Raw genomic sequence first — 16,198 nt, 5'->3', positions numbered from 1 at the left:
TGAGATTGTTTTTCTTGTAAATAACTTTGAAAACTTTTCATTAGCAGGGATAATGGAAATAAAGTTCATGGTGGATTTAGTAACTAATGGCAACATTCACAAAAGCATATTATCTACCTCACCGAATAGAATATACATAATCACCATGCTTTCATTTTTCTATAAATAGTGTTATGTTATCTGCAAATAGTGACAGTTTTACTTCTTCCTTTCTAATTTGAATACCTTTTATTTTTTTCTTGCCTAATTGATCTGGCTAGGACTTTCATTACTATGTTGAATAATAGGGCAAGAGCGAGTATTCTTGTCTTGTTCCTGATCTTAGAAGAAAAGTTTTTAGCTTTTCACTGTTGAGTATGATGTTAGCTGTGGGTTTGTCATATATGGTCTTTATTAAGTTATGTTCCCTTTATTCCCACATTGTTGATAATTTTTATCGTAAGATGTTGAATTTTGTCAAATGCTTTTTCTGCATGTATTGAGATGATCATGATTTTGATCTTTCATTTTGTTAATGTGGTATATCACATTAATAGATTGTAAATGTTGAACCATCTTTGCATCCCTGAAATAAATTTCACTAGATCATGGCACATGATCCTTTTAATATATTATTAAATTTGGTTTGCTAATATTTTGTTGAGGACTTTTGCATCTATGTCTATTAGGGATCGTGGCCTGTAATTTTCTTTTCTTGTAGTGTCCTTGTTGAAATTTGATATTGGATATATGATTTGCTGCTTACCAGCACCTCTGTCCCAGGAGAAAGTCCCAAAAGACCCCTGTGCCTCCAGCACATGCTGTAAGATTAGCTAATGAATCAACCTTCATGTATGTTCTAGGTGCTTTTTAAACTGCTGCCTTTGCTCTGGGTCCTGGCGTGAATGAGTCTGTGTGCGAACACTTTCTATTCCTTACCTCCTTTTGGGCACAAATCCTTCCCTCTTCAGCAAGATGCCTTGTCTTTGTGCAATCCCTCCTGACTGTGGGTCATCACACCCAGGGCAGGGTTTTTGGCAAGACCAAGTCTCCGCCTCACCCATGCATATCAATGTGGTCCTTTTATCCTTTGTTGTAGTGGAGCTGTTCAGCTAGTTTTCAGATCTTTTGAAGGGAGGATAGATCTATCTGTGGTTGTAGATTTGGTATGTATTTGGAAGGAGATGAATTCAGGATATTCCTACACCACCATCTTGAACCACCTTCATGAGATGTTCACTTTGAAATAAAAATTTTCATTATGATAAGTTAGTTTGTTTCGTTAGCCCTCTTTTATACAGTTATTGCAAGGCATCTAACTCATACTTTCCTGAGGTTCTGAGTAAATATAAGACATTAATAGTCTGTCCCTTGAATTATAGAAATAATATAGAAACTGAAAATAGAATGGTTGTTTGGTTTTAACGTCATTTTAGATTATATGGTCTGCACATGTTTCTTAAGGAGTAGTTTCTCAAGGAGCAGTAGCACCTTCTCTTGCATCATATTTGCTTTCAGGAATCATATCAGTTAATTGAGGAGCAAAATTTCTTTCCTACATGTTCCTGTATCTGACTAGAAAATAAAACAAACCCTGCCATCACTAACAACACAACCTAAGTAATGGGGTATGTTGGGGAATAGAGCTTACCTTTGTATGTTTGATGGATACTTATTGAATTAAAATTGTTAATCTGCTCCCACAATAAAACCTAGCCACTGACTTTATAAACACTAAGTCTTAAAGAAAGCAGTACTCAGGCTGGATGAAACACTTCCAGACTCAGAGACTTCGGGATGTGTGGAATCGGGGTAACCACCTTGAGATTCTTAAACATGAAAGCAAAACATGAAGATTATCTTCAAGTTTAGAATTTCCTTTCCCATTCCACGTTGCCTTTGGTGTTCCTTTTTACTTGATTTCACAAAATGCTGGTGGTTTAAAGTACAGTGGGACCTGCCCTGAGAGATGCCCCTGGCAGGGAGAAACCTCAGAGGACTCCTGTGGTTTACCAGGGAAATGTTCTACATTTCACAGTATCGACATCAGTTCTTCTGAACAATGCTGTCTCTTAAGTATTGACAACCTTCTAGACGAGAAAAGAATTTGGAAGACTATGTATTTGACTTGGTCATTGGTAATTTATGTAATTGTTATATGTAGTAGTATTCGATGATGTGAAATTTTTTATTTCAGTGTAAAATAGTTCGGTATCATTTGATTTCTTCTTCTTCCTCTCTTTCCCTGCCCCACAAAGAACACGAGTTGCTTTCATATTCAAAAAAAGAAAAAAGATTTTACAATAAAAGAATTGGAACAAAAGTAATTTAAAACTCTAAATAACATAGTAATGCATAGATGTTAGCGTTCACTTATGATTATAGATGAGATGGGTAATAAACCGTTGGTAGTACATTAGCAAACCCACTATTTATACAATAGCTCCTGAATCTACATTACTTTTTTGAGTGAATTAACAGCACAGAATAGAAAATAATGAGTAACATATAGAATGTTTACTCTGCCAGACACTATTCTAAGAGCGTTACCTGGATTACCTCATGTAATTCTCTTCACTGTCCTACACAGTAGGTATTATACATGGGGAAGATAAGGTATAGAGAAGGCGACTACAAAGAAACGTGACATAGCAGAGGTTTAAAAGTAGTCATGTATTACTCATTGCCCTCTTACTGCTAGAGACACTGAAACCAGTGAGGTAGCCAAGGCCCAGTGGTGACAGAGTTGAGATTTGAATATCTCCCCAGGCTCAACACTTGGCCACTTTCTTACAATTCCCTAATAGATGTGGAGCTCTAAGCAGATTCTACAACTCTGAAAGAAGTATCCTGAAAGCCTTTCACACGCTGAAAGATTAACAGGGCCATAATCAACTTCTGATGTTCCTTAGAAACCTACTTCACATCCCACTAATTTCTATTCTTTTTAGTATAATAGCAAGAAATGGCTGTGGTGCAGTCTTAGATGTCAAAAGAAGGTTTGAAACATGGCAGTGGGGTCATGTTGGGAAGTTGCATTTTGCCCGTCCAGTGTTCTTTATTGTGGCGATCTAAACAGTAGACTTATGATACACTTAGAACTATCTACCTCCATTTCAAAACTAGCTCTTCCGGTTTCAGAACCTTTTATCAGACAGAAACTCAGCCAAGGTTAAAAATGCTCAGTGTCTGTGTGCTGTCCTGCCTCCAGTGCTCAAAGACACCTGCCTGGCGAGCACACTGCAATATCAAACAGTGTCTGCAGAGCCTTTCTGCAGAGCCTGCTTGCATGTGAGATAATGTTTTTTTAGCACTTTTTTTCCTCCTTACCATGCTTAAGACCACAATTCTCAAAAGGAAAGGAAGGCTGTCCTTGATGTCCAGAAACACATGCCTTTTGTGTATATGGTTTATAGTAATGTTTTTATACAAAATGAATGGAATATTATAAATGTATACTGCATTAAAATCAAGGTGTGTAATTTGGCCGTGATCATCCAGTGGGTGACATACATCATCAGGACAAGTATTTGATGCATGCTGCTTAGGTTTGTGTTTTTAAATGATAGCAATAATCTTTTGTTTTAAATGCATGAGCATTTACTTTCCAAATTATGATTTATCCATGACTCACGTCATTCTCCTAGGTCCTCTTTAAATAAGAGTACACATTATGGGGAATAGAGAAACCTAAATAGGGGTGTATCAGTTTGCTTTGTCAGTATAACAAACCACCCGCAATTGTTGTTATTTCTCATGGTTGTAAGGATTAAATGAGATAACCCATATAAAGCTTCTACAAAAGTCTGTGGCAGAGAGTAAGTCCTGGGTGATTCTTTCACTTGGCTCACCTGGGCTCAGTCATACAGCTGTGTGGAAGGTCGCCTGGAGGCTGGCCTCTCTCTCCATGTGGTCCTCATCATCCAGGAGGCTAGTCCGAGCTTCCTCACATAGTGGTTTCAGCGTTCTCGTTAGTAAGAGAGGACAGCTAGAGCTGTTGAGACTTCTGCTTGCATTGTGTTTTCTCCTGTCCTTGTGGTCGAAGCAAGTCTCGTGGCCAAACCCAGATCAAAAGGTAGAGAATTTGATACAACTTCTTGTTCAGAGATACCACTAAGAATTTCTGGCCATTTTTCGCACTCAAGTATAGTCGGCTTCTGGCAAAATTTATTCACATGTCTCCTACAAGAAAATATGCTCAGTGTCATCCTAGGGTTCCCAGAAGTCTTACCTCATTATGGCATCAGCCTCTAAGTCCAGAGGCTTGTTCATGATTTTTATCATTTCTGGATAGAGATATGACATCTCAGATATATTGCTTCAGATATGTATCCTCTTGATCCTTAAGTAGTGAACTAAAAAGATAAGGTATCTCTCCATACACACCCAACAGAAATTGTGAAATAGGGAAAGAATAACTAAAATATATAATCCATTAAAAAAACACACACAAACAAAATACAGAGAGCAATCACTGGTCCACAGTACTGTCCAAGTCCATGCTGGTAGGTGCCCCCGCTCCTGGGCCAGGGGATGCTCCTTGATGAGGACCCAGTTCTGCTCCTCAGGGGTGGCTCACTGGTGGATAGTTCTCCACGGCTCTTGGCTCCACCCTCTGAAACATTCTCCTTTCCCACAAGATATGGCTGATTTTTGTTTCTAAATAGCTTCCTTTGCGTAGTTCCTGCTCATAGAAAGTCAAGTACACAGAGGGCTCTTTTCCTTTGAATGGTTTCTGTCACATTTAGGTCATGCTCCTGAGCTTGTCAGTGTAACTCTCTTAAAAACTGTGGATTTCCTAAGAATTCCATAGGATCAATACCCCTAAAACCCACATCCACAATTGTTTTTTTCAAGTCAGACAGATCTCTACTTTGGGCCAAGTGTCAGGCTGTTATGGGACAACACCTTCAGGAGTCTTAGAGCTCCTTTTATCCAGGTGAGAAAGGCTACTAGGCACCACCTTAACTTTTAAAAAGGTCTTTACTCTGAGGCCATTTCTTAGTACCAGAATCTTTTCTTCCAGCTGAAGAGGATGGAGAGGTAAAAGGTTTTATTTTATAATCTCATGAGTTCTGATTCTTCTCTATTTTCTCTAAACAATTCTCCTCAATTAATTCATCTTTTAGCTCATCTCTCTCTTGCAGAACCTTATATGCAGCCAGAAACACTCAGTGAATTAGACGGACCTCCCTTCCCCACTAGCTGACTCCCACCCAGGAGCCAAGCAGAGGAGAACACAGATTCTCTCTGGTGAGCCCAATTCCAAGAGAAAGAAGGAGGATGAGGCTAGGTTACCATGGACAATTTCCCCTTCCAGATTCACCAGTCAGATAAAGAATCCATGCCCCTTGGCTGGAGGAGGTGGAGTGGAACACATACAGGAAGAAAAAGTCAGAGTGGGAAAGAATGTTTCTTCTTAACAACACTAACACCACATACCATGAAGTCGTCACACAGCTTCAATGCAGGATTGAGTGGACAAAACATCGACATGGCCTCTGGACAGATGTGACCTTAAATCCCAGCCTTTTATCTTACTAATGGGATAGATTAGATAAGGAACTTACCTTTTTGGGGATCTAGTTATTAGTCAATTGAAAATTATGTTACCCTCCTCACAAAGTTACTGTGAACAGTATTGGTTATGTATATCAAGTGTATATTTGATTATGTATATCGAATGTCTAGTACAAAGACTGGTTCATATTGGACACTTAGTTTGTCTCTGAAATTAGTTTTTACTTCCTTGCTTTACTTAGTAGGTTTGACTCTAGAAGTTTGCTGACCTACCTATAGCTTACCATTATTAAATGCTTGGTTTTTATCTAATTTCTTAGTCTACTAAAACCTGTAAGAGGAATGAGAAGAAGGTTGGTAGCAGTATATGGAGATAACTGAGGTAGGGTTTGACATTTTAACCCTGAAGGAAGAAAAACATTTTAAAACAAACAAAAGTGCATCACCACACAGTTCAAAGATGTTAATAATGACAATTTTAGTCATCAATAAATCATGTCCAGTGTCCTCTCGTTAAGGAAGCAATGAAGTATATATCACTGCATTTTAGAGGAGGATTTCCAACAAAAAATGAGTGAACACCTTTCCCATTTGAAGAGAGAAACTTCAGTTAGGTAAAAGTCCTTGATGTGGAAAACCCTTATGTGTGGATGATGTTGGATAACCAAGCTTTTTCTGCAGCCAAAAATCATAATTTGTTTCCTTGGATAATTGAAGAGGAATAACCAGTCAACAGGATTAGAATCAGTAGCTCAAAGGACTTTGTCTAAGAGAAAAAGAAACAAAAAGAAATGTAAAAATTCTGTGGTATTGCCTTTAACTGGTATTATGAGTTGGAAAAGAAAGTCATTAATGATTCTAGAAACTATTGATTTATCTTTTTTAAAAAAATACTCCATGGAATAGTTATGAAATATAAAATTTGTTCAAAGACATGCACAGTTTCAAACTGGACTCAAAATTAATTCTTCATCATTTTCTCTTTCTACATAGATTCCTTTTATATTTTCCAGCCAAAAGCTTGCTTCACATTCCACAGCCAAATCCAAAGCAGTTGTATGATAGAGCAACAACTTCGTTTATAAATGCTAATGCAGATAAGATTGGAAGGGCTCATATAGATTATTTGACCCTTGACCCTGGAGCACCCTTGTCTTTATTTTCTCCCTTAGCAAGCTCATCTGCTAGCATTTCCTCACTTCTATGCCCCTGACTCTAAAAATTCTGTGTCCAAGTACTAGTGCTTTGTGATTTCAACAATCTTGGGTCAGTCATAACCACGGTGAATATTATAGAAGAATTATCTGTGAGCCTTAATAATTCTGTGGACTTGTGGAAAGTTGTGATGAGTTACTGCCTGAGTGATCTAATAACTGAAACATCACAGTGTTTGAGATATTCTGCTATGAAGAAATTATTGTGGGAAAGAAGGTAATGGTCTTAAATGGTGAAAAGATTTCTATATATTCAATTAGATTTAGGTTATTAGATACTAATAATTGTTCCAAATATGAAACCTCAATGAGGAAATGCTGTGGTCTGTTTGTGTCCCTCACATGTTATATGTTGAAATCCTAACCCCACAAGGTGATGGTGTTAGAAGGTAGGGTCTTTAGGAGATGATGAGGTCATGAGAGTGGAGCCCTCGTGAGTGGGATTAGTGTCCTTATACAAGAGGCCGCAGAGAGCTTGCTTGCCCCTTTTGTCATGTGAGGTTATAGCAAGAAGATGAACATTTATGAACCAGGAAGTGGGCCCTCACTAGACACAGACACTGACCATGCTGGTATCCTGATCTCAGACTTTCAGTCTCCAGAAATGTGAGAAATCAATTTCTGTTGTTTATAAACTACCCAATCTGTGGTATGTTGTTATAGTAGCTCAAATGGACTTAGACAGAAAATAAGTTCTCTATCAGATTAAATATTTCAGAAGCTTTTGGGGGAAGGCTCAGGAAAAAAAAGCTAGTGTAGCTTTGTGGTTCTCAAGTCAGAGTTTCAAGTCAGACTTTCTGGATTCAGATCTCAGCTCCACATTTCTTAACTGTGTGCCTTTAGGCAAGTTGCTTAAATTCACTAGGCATCAAGTTTCCTCACCTGTAAAATGGGAATGAGGTTAATTGCCCATATAGGAGACTACACAGTGCTTGACATGTTGTACATGCCTAATAAATATTAGCTGTAGAGCAGAATGTATGGATCAAATACAGGAGTAGCTGCTTTGATTTACATGCTTTCAGATGCATTTCTACAGAATGCATCTGAAAGCATGTTGCTATAAGTAAAATCTTGACTGCCCACTGGCTGTTTATTGACTATGCATATTGGACTGACGCCTTCTCCTCAGGCACTGGCAGAAAATTCTGATTGAGGGAACTGAAAAGGGAAAGTTGTTAGGGAGCAACAAATAAATAGAATGGCCAAAAAGTGGGGACTATCTGCTCTTTTAGATTAGACTTTCCCAAAAAAATCTTTTGGAAAAGCTCCTTTCCACTTTTGACTTTAGAAGAGAGAGGAAACAAGAGACATTTTTAAATGATTTTTTATAATTATAATCCATTTCGATTATTACTCTTCAACTTCTCAAACTGTGCTTTGAGTGAACCCCAAGAAATTAAACTATTAAATGTGTTCTTCCCAATGTACTTTAGACCCAATGCATGTTTTTTGTTTTTGTTTTTTAATCAACTTTAGAGCAGCAAGAAGATAAGTCCTTTTTTTTTCTTAGCTTATAATTTTTAGAAATTCAAATATTTCTCCCCCCTCTTAGACATGTTATATTTTATAAAATCAAGAAATGGAACAGAATGGCGGGTTTTACTCAGTTGAATGAAATTATTATTTATGGATCTGAATCAACCTGTTTGTGAAAGTGCACTCCTTGCCCTGTAAGAGTTGTGTGACTCGGGTGTGTCCTAAAGAGTCACTGCTGAATTACTGTGACACAGGACCTATGGGATTTCCTGGCATGACCTGACATCTGTCTGTGGTGTCTCTAGGAGGGACTGGATGAGGTGGTCAAGAACAGTGCATTCAGGGTGACCACACAGGGCTGTCCTGTGCAGCCCAGCACAAGGGTGCCTGGCCACAGGGACATGAGGGGCTGGAAATCCATTTATGTGCAGTTCACCGGGCTCTGTGTCCTGATACAGAGCTTCATCCACCAGGAGGAAGGGGTACTCTTTTAGCTTTCACAAAGATGTCCTATGGTTCCTAGTCAAAGACTAATTAAGGTGCCATGTGAACCTGTGGTGAACCTATGTATAAAGGCACATTCTGACTTGTAATCACCATTTTCTTTCAAGAAGACTTAAAAAATTGGTGTAAGATCAGGACTTAGGAGATACAGATGATAATATCTGAAAATCAGAATGTGGGTACTTTATCATGGAGGTACAGGAGTCACTGCTCAGAAGTCCTCATTGGAAACATGTATCTTGGGGCAAGATCTTTTTCGTTTCGCTAATAGCTGAATTTGTGTGTGTGTGTGTGTGTGTGTGTGTGTGTGTGTGTGTGTGTCTAAATGTGTACTTTAGTTCCTATTAAAATGAGAACTAAACTTTCTGAACTCACATTACAGAGGAATAGGCTCTAAACCATTTCTTTGTCATAAGTACAGAAAGGAAGGCCCTTCTCTGCTTTTGGATTTGTTCCCTTTCTGTAATCTACAAGTTCATCTCCACAGTAAACCTCACATGATTTGCATATTGCCCTGCTGTGCATTGTGCATCTCCATGTCTGAAGTTTCTCCCAACTTGCAAACGTAACTTTACCATATTGCTGTGAAACAGGGAAATGTTTTGTTTCCTGGTAATAGGCAAAATATGCTTAATGTATAATGTAGGGATTGTATAAAGACCTCCTTTTAACTTAATTCTTTCTTCAAAGATCTTATCTCCAAATACAGTTACATTCTGAGGTATTAGGGTTAGGGCTTCAACGTATGAATTTGTTATTGGGGGTGTGTGTGTACAGTTTAGCCCATAACTATGCATGAACAATTTTTTTCTTGTTCCCCTTAGAATAAGTAGGCACAAAGCCTCTCTTTTATGGCCAGAGATGTGAATATGCATTGCACTTATAACTGGTTCTCTTAGAAGGAAGTAGAGAACAATGACTTTCATGGCTGTTCTTAGTAGCACCCAGAGTATAGGTTATTTATGTAGTTTTTACCCCCGCTCATTGATCTTCTGAGGTAGTTACAAACATGCTTTCCAAACCTTTCTTTCCCTATCTTTCTGAATCTTTCTGTATCTTTCTGAAACTTGATTGTTTGCTCAGTAAGACTGCCCCAACCTGGGGACTGTTAAAGTTTTGGAAACTGCATGATGTTTATAAATAAAAAGCTGCCATGATAAGTGTCTATGGAATGGGTCACAAATTTGAGTGTGCTTAGAATCACTTGGAGATCATCCAGACCATCTGAATCAGAAACTCTAGGCCCCTGTAATGTGTGCAGCTCTCCAGAAGATTCTGTTGCCTCCTAGAGTCTGAGAGCCACTGGGCTGTCATCATCTGTCTGTTCTTTTGTTTTCTCTTACATAAATTCTGATTGCCCAATGGAGTAAGGCTTGTGAAACTTCCCCTTCCTTCCTCATGGGATCTAGTTCTCAGGACAGATGATATGCATGCCTGAAAAGAAAATTCGATAGCAGATTTCTGGTAGTTGGTTGTAAATTTTCTTTTGAATTCTTCATCTCTGTGTGAATCAAAACAGGATTTATTTTAGCAACTTTATGAATACAATATACTAAAGTTTATTACCTTATTCATCATGGTGAGATAGGAAGGTCAATAGACGGAATTGAAAGAGAGACAGTTTCCCAGACAAGCAAAAACTCAAGGAGAGTTAAACCAGAACTATGAGAAACATTAAAGGAACTTTTGTAAGCAGAAAAGAAAAAGGCCAAAACTAAAAATAAGATTTCTATATAGGAAAGGAAAAAAATTTATAAATGTAAAGACATTTCACGCATGGATTGGAAGAATCAATATTGTTAAAATGTCCATAGTGCCCAAAGCCATGTATAGATTCAATGCAGTCCTTATGAAAATTCCAACAGTATTTTTCACAGAATTAGAACAAATAATTACAAAATTTGTTTGAAACCACAAAAGGCCCTGAATAGCCAAAGCAATCCTGAGAAGAACAAAGTGGGAAATATCAAGCGCCCTGATTTCAAACTATACTATAAAGTTATAGTAATCAAAATAGTCTGCATTGGCACAAAAACAGACAATAGATCAATTTGACAGAATAGAGAACCCAGAAATAAACCAATGCATATATGGTTGATTAACCTACAACAAGGAGGCAAGAATATACAGTTGGGTACAGACAGTCTCTTCAATAGTGTTGGGAAAACTGGGCAACCACATGCAAAAGAATGAACTAGACCACTTTCTTACACCATATACAAAAATAAACTCAAAATGGATAAAAGAGTTAAATGTAAGACCAGATATAAAATTTCTAGTGGAAAACATGGGCATTAAACTCTTTGACATTGGCCTTAGCAGTAATTTAAATATATGTATATGTGTGTATATATATATATATATATATATATATATATATATATATATATATATATATATCCATCTCCTAGGACAAAGACGACAAAAGCAAAAATAAACAAATGGGACATCTTCAAGCTACAAAGTTTTTGCACTGTGAGGGAAACCACCAACAAAACAAAAAGGCAACCTTTCAAATGGGAGAAGATATTTGCAAATGATATATCCAATAAGGGGTTAATATCCAAAATATATAAAGAACTTATACAACTAAAATCAGAAAAACAACCCAATTTTAAAAATGAGCAGAGGACCTGAATAGACGTTTCTCCAAAGAAGACATGTAGATGGCCAACAGACATGAAAAAATGTTCAACATCACTAATCATCAAAGAAATGCAAATCAAAACTACCGATAATGTACTTCAGTTTAGTGCTTGGTCAATACTCGGTGCTTAGAAATGTTTGAGGGAAAAAAAGTATATTCTAATGGAAATTATTAAAAGTTAAGAGAAACTACAAAATGCAAATGAGATACAACTTCATCTATCTGCATGACTGTTATCAAAAAGACAACAAAGAATAAATGTAGAGAAAAGGGAACCCTCATGCACTGTTTGGATTGTAAACTGGTGCAGTCAATATGGAAAACAGTATTCAGATTCCTCGAAAAATTAAGTCTAGAACTACCATATGACCTAGCAATTCCACTTCCGGATATTTATCCAAAGAAATCGAAAACACTAGTTCAAAAAGATATATGCATCCCTATGTTCCTTGCAGCTTTATTCACAATAGCCAAGATATGGAAGCATCTTAGGTAGCACTTGATAGATGAATGGATAAAGAAGATGTGTTATGTATATGTATATACGCAGCCATGAAATCTTGCCATTTGTGACAATGTGGTTGGACCTAGAGGGTATTATGCTAAGTGAAATAAGTCAGACCAAGAAAGACAAATACTATAAGATTTCACTTATATGTGGACTCTAGAAAACAAAACAAATTAGCAAACAAAACAGAAACAAACTCAGAGATACAGAAAACAAACTAATGGTTGCCAGATAGCGAAAAGATGAAGGGGATTAACAAATACAAACTATTGATTATAAAACAAATCATGGGATGTAAGGTACAGCATAGGGGATATAGTCATTAGTATAATAATAACTGATGGTTATTAGACTTATCTTGGTGATCACTGTGTAAGGTATATAAATGTCAAGTCACTGTCATACACATGAAAATAATATTGTCAACTGTAATTAAAAACTAAATTTAAAAGAAATTCCCTCCAACTCGGAGAGCAAAAGGTATTTTCTCAGTGGTTCAATTTGTATTTCCTTGTTTAATAGTAAAGTTCTTCATGACTCACTTTTATACATTTGCTGAAGATAGTTGAGTATAGTGATTAAGTGGGGTACAGTGGATCCCAAATATTCACTTACTGGTGACCTCGAGTACGTTCCTTCATCTTCTTATGCTCACTTACCAACTCTGATAATGACAATGCCTACTGCATGGAGTCTGTATGAAGATGAAAGAGGATATCACATGAAAAGTGCCTAGAAATTCATTATTGGCATTACAGTAAGCACCTGATACATATTAGCTATATGGGCAGAGAGAACATTATTTTGCCTTGCTAAGCAGGGAAATGATCATAACCACCCTTACAAAAACATAGAAATTCTACTTGAGCTGCCAACTTGTTTCAAAAAGCCATTGAAAGCGGGAAAATATTGCTGCTGTGTGGATAAATGGAGTGTGTTATATAATTTTTACTAAGCTTGTGTATGACTGAAATTTTTCCATATAAAATTTTTTTTTTTTAAAGCAGCTTTGTTAACGACGCTTACCACTAGGGACTTGGGAAAAACTACGTCTTTCATTTCTGACTCTATCTGGGCTACACTATATGATTCCCGCCTAGATGTAGATTTTCTTTCTGTTCACCTCTCCTACTTGTTAAAATCACATTAAACTTAACTATTTCCCTATCCCTTTCACTTTTAATATCTTCCATTAGCATATATCTTTTTTTTCCCCTCAAACATTTCTAAGCACCGAGTATTAAACAAGCACTAAACTGATATATGTATCAGTGATACTGGGCGGAGAGCAAGGAGATTTTAACTTCCAGATTTTATACGTCCTTACTAGATTTTTGTCTTTGTATATTTTTTTGTTGTTTTACTTCAAGCATGTTTTACTTTTTAACACTTTTAAGAGTGTTAAAAATTTAAACCATGATTTATATAGTAATCATTTTAAGAACTGTTATGATGTACAGAACTGAGATGGCGACCAGTGCTGAAATAGACATAAAATAGACAACAGTTAGAGTTGGCCCCAAAGCCTTGTAAATTAATTCTTTTTATTAAAAATTTTTATCTTTGTAAGTCTTCCTATATTTTCCTTTTTCTCTGTGTGTTTCGACTTGTGATTATGGGGGAATTTAAAGCAAGAGATGGATTCCCACTGCAATCTAAAATTTTGTATTGCTAATTGGGGTCCGGGCACCTGTAATATTGAATTGCAGACACCTACAGGCTGTAAAAACAACTGTGTTCATGACTCAGTCACATTAGTCTTTTACTTGTAAGCAAAATGCCATAGAACATTTAGCTCCTTTCATGCATTTAGTACCTACACCCGGGAATAAAGAATTGGGAGTGTTAAGCAGAACATTTCTTTATTTTAAACTTCAGTTCCCTCAGTGCAAATATTTGACTCTCACTCAAGGAATTTAACCTCAGTATCTCTATTTGCAGGCAAAATGAAGGACCGGCTCTCAGACCTTCTAGAGTTATCCAAGCAGTATGACCAGCAGTTCCCAGAAGAGGACAATGAATTGAACTCACCCCACGAAGACATCGTGTTTGAGACAGACCACATTCTGCAGTCCTTGTACCAAGACATCCAGGACCTTCAGAATGAAAACCAGCATCTGACCGCCGACGTGAAGCGGCTAGGAAAGCAAAACACCCGCTTCCTCACGTCCATGCGGCGTCTCAGCAGCATCAAGAGAGACACCAACTCAATTGCCAAGGACATCAAGGCCCGAGGGGAGAGCATCCACCGCAAGCTGTGTGCCATGAAGGTGCTGAGCGAGGAGGCGGAGGCCCAGCATGGCCCGCACTCCGCGGTGGCGCGCATCTTACGCTCACAGTACAGCGCGCTCACCCGCAACTTCCAGCGCGCCATGCACGAGTACAACCAGGCCGAGATGAAGCAGCGCGACAACTGCAAGATCCGCATCCAGCGCCAGCTGGAAATCATGGGCAAGGACGTCTCCGGCGACCAGATCGAGGACATGTTCGAGCAGGGCAAGTGGGACGTGTTCTCAGAGAACCTGCTGGCCGACGTGAAGGGCGCGCGGGCAGCACTCAACGAGATCGAGAGCCGCCACCGCGAGCTGCTGCAGCTGGAGAACCGCATCCGTGATATTCACAAGCTCTTCCTGCAGATGGCCGTGCTGGTGGAGGAGCAGGAGGAAACCCTGAACATCATCGAGCTCAATGTGGAGAAGACCCTCGACTACACCGGCCAGGCCAAGGCGCAGGTCATCAAGGCCGCGCAGTACAAGAGGAAAAACCCCTGCCGGACCATCTGCTGCTTCTGCTGCCCCTGCCTCAACTAGCAGGCTGGCCTGGGCCATCATGCGCTTCCCAAAGTGCGCTGGGAAAGATTTGGGGACCCTCTTCACTAGAGTGAGTTGTCCCAAACCCTGTGGACCTCGATCTTTAGAGAAAAAAGAAACTTGAGGTCCAAGAATTCCAACCCAGCCCATGCTTGGGAAGATGGTCGATGCTGTCGGATATTTCTTCAGTAAGAACAGACACCCACTGAAGTTGTGTGGGGTCATTATATGGCGCGTTGCACCCTTATCTTAACAGAAGCCAAGTGAAGAACTGACTGACGATTTAGCGTATTGTAGGGTAAATGTCCAAGGCATGTTTCCTAACGAAACTCTAGGAGGAAGTCAATTCTGCACTGGCTAATAGTGAACTCATTATTAAAACTTAAATTCATTTACACTATCCTGAAAGTATCTTGGTTCTGTTCAATTTCACATGAAATTGACCTTGGGAAAAATTGTACTTCTTTCATTTCCCATTCTTCATCTGGTTTATGCTATGTGATTCTTGTCTAGATATAGATCTTCTTTCTCCTCACCTCCCCTACTTATTAAAATCACATTTGACACTCATTCTTTTTCCTTATCTCTTCACTTTTAATATCTTTCATCAAAGTGTATTTGGGAATTTTTTTTTCCCAAATATTTTTAAGCACTGAATATTGAATGAGCACTCAACTTGAAGTATGTATTAGTCACATTTTATATATTTTTCATAAATAAAAATAATTTAAAATTTATCTTTTGTACCTTATTACAAATGCACATATATATGTAAATGTGAAGTACTAATATTTACTAATATTAACTAATGAATGTACATAATGACTAATTAATTGGTTTTTACTTTTGTAAATACATAAATATCAAGAAAAACACTTTTATTGGTTATTGGTGTTAATTTTCTTGTTTTGAGTTCGTCTCACTCCCATCTGCGTCTCCAGTCAAGTTAGAGTCAAAACTTTAATTCTGTGATAAAGACAGATGTCAAAGGCTGAAAATGCATACAGAACTAGAGATAATAAAATAACATTCTTTGAAATATTACTTTTATTTTACTGTGTACCATTCCTTTCATGCATTGAAACGGAGTAATTTAAAATAATCCTGTTTTTAAGTTAGTTTAATAAACATTACATTATAAATATCCCTTTTATGTATTTGTGTCTTGACCATTTAAGTTTTGATCAGTTTACTTTTTCAATTATTATTTTTAAAAAATTTTTTTACTAGCAACTTAAGGCTACAAAACATCTGGATGGAATTTTGAATAGAGAATAAAAAAATGAAAAGGAATTCACATTGGGGTATTTTCTTTTCTCTCCTGAATTACCATAGTTTAGCAAAATCGTCATGCTTTGGAGATTTGGTTTCATTTGCAAACTTTTAATGCCCTTACCCATATTTACCGTGTTTCCTGTCTTTCTTCTGAGTCAACTCTGAACTCTTTCTACTCATTATTTAATAAATGAGCGAATTTATTCAGCGGCTATAATTCTCAGATCCTTCAGACAGTGAAATTTTAAAAGGAGTAGAAAGA

The 16,198-nt window shown here is 37.7% G+C and overlaps 1 protein-coding gene across 5 annotated transcripts in view; it reads left to right on the top strand.

Moving 5' to 3' along the window:
• The window catches only part of STX11 (syntaxin 11), a 44,144-nt gene extending 28,190 nt beyond the window's left edge, over window positions 1-15,954 (top strand). For all 5 annotated transcript variants that reach the window (XM_039846984.1, XM_039846986.1, XM_039846987.1 and 2 more), the window contains one exon: window positions 13,793-15,954. In XM_039846984.1, coding sequence (XP_039702918.1) covers window positions 13,793-14,661 — 869 coding nt within the window. In that variant the 3' untranslated portion in view covers window positions 14,662-15,954. The remainder of the gene's footprint in view (window positions 1-13,792) is intronic.
• Window positions 15,955-16,198: the final 244 nt, after the last annotated feature.

Source organism: Pteropus medius, unplaced genomic scaffold (genome assembly GCF_902729225.1).
Source record: "Pteropus medius unplaced genomic scaffold, Ma_sr-lr_union100, whole genome shotgun sequence".
Classification (NCBI taxonomy): Eukaryota; Metazoa; Chordata; class Mammalia; order Chiroptera; family Pteropodidae; genus Pteropus; species Pteropus medius.
This window is presented reverse-complemented; position numbering and strand designations above follow the sequence as displayed.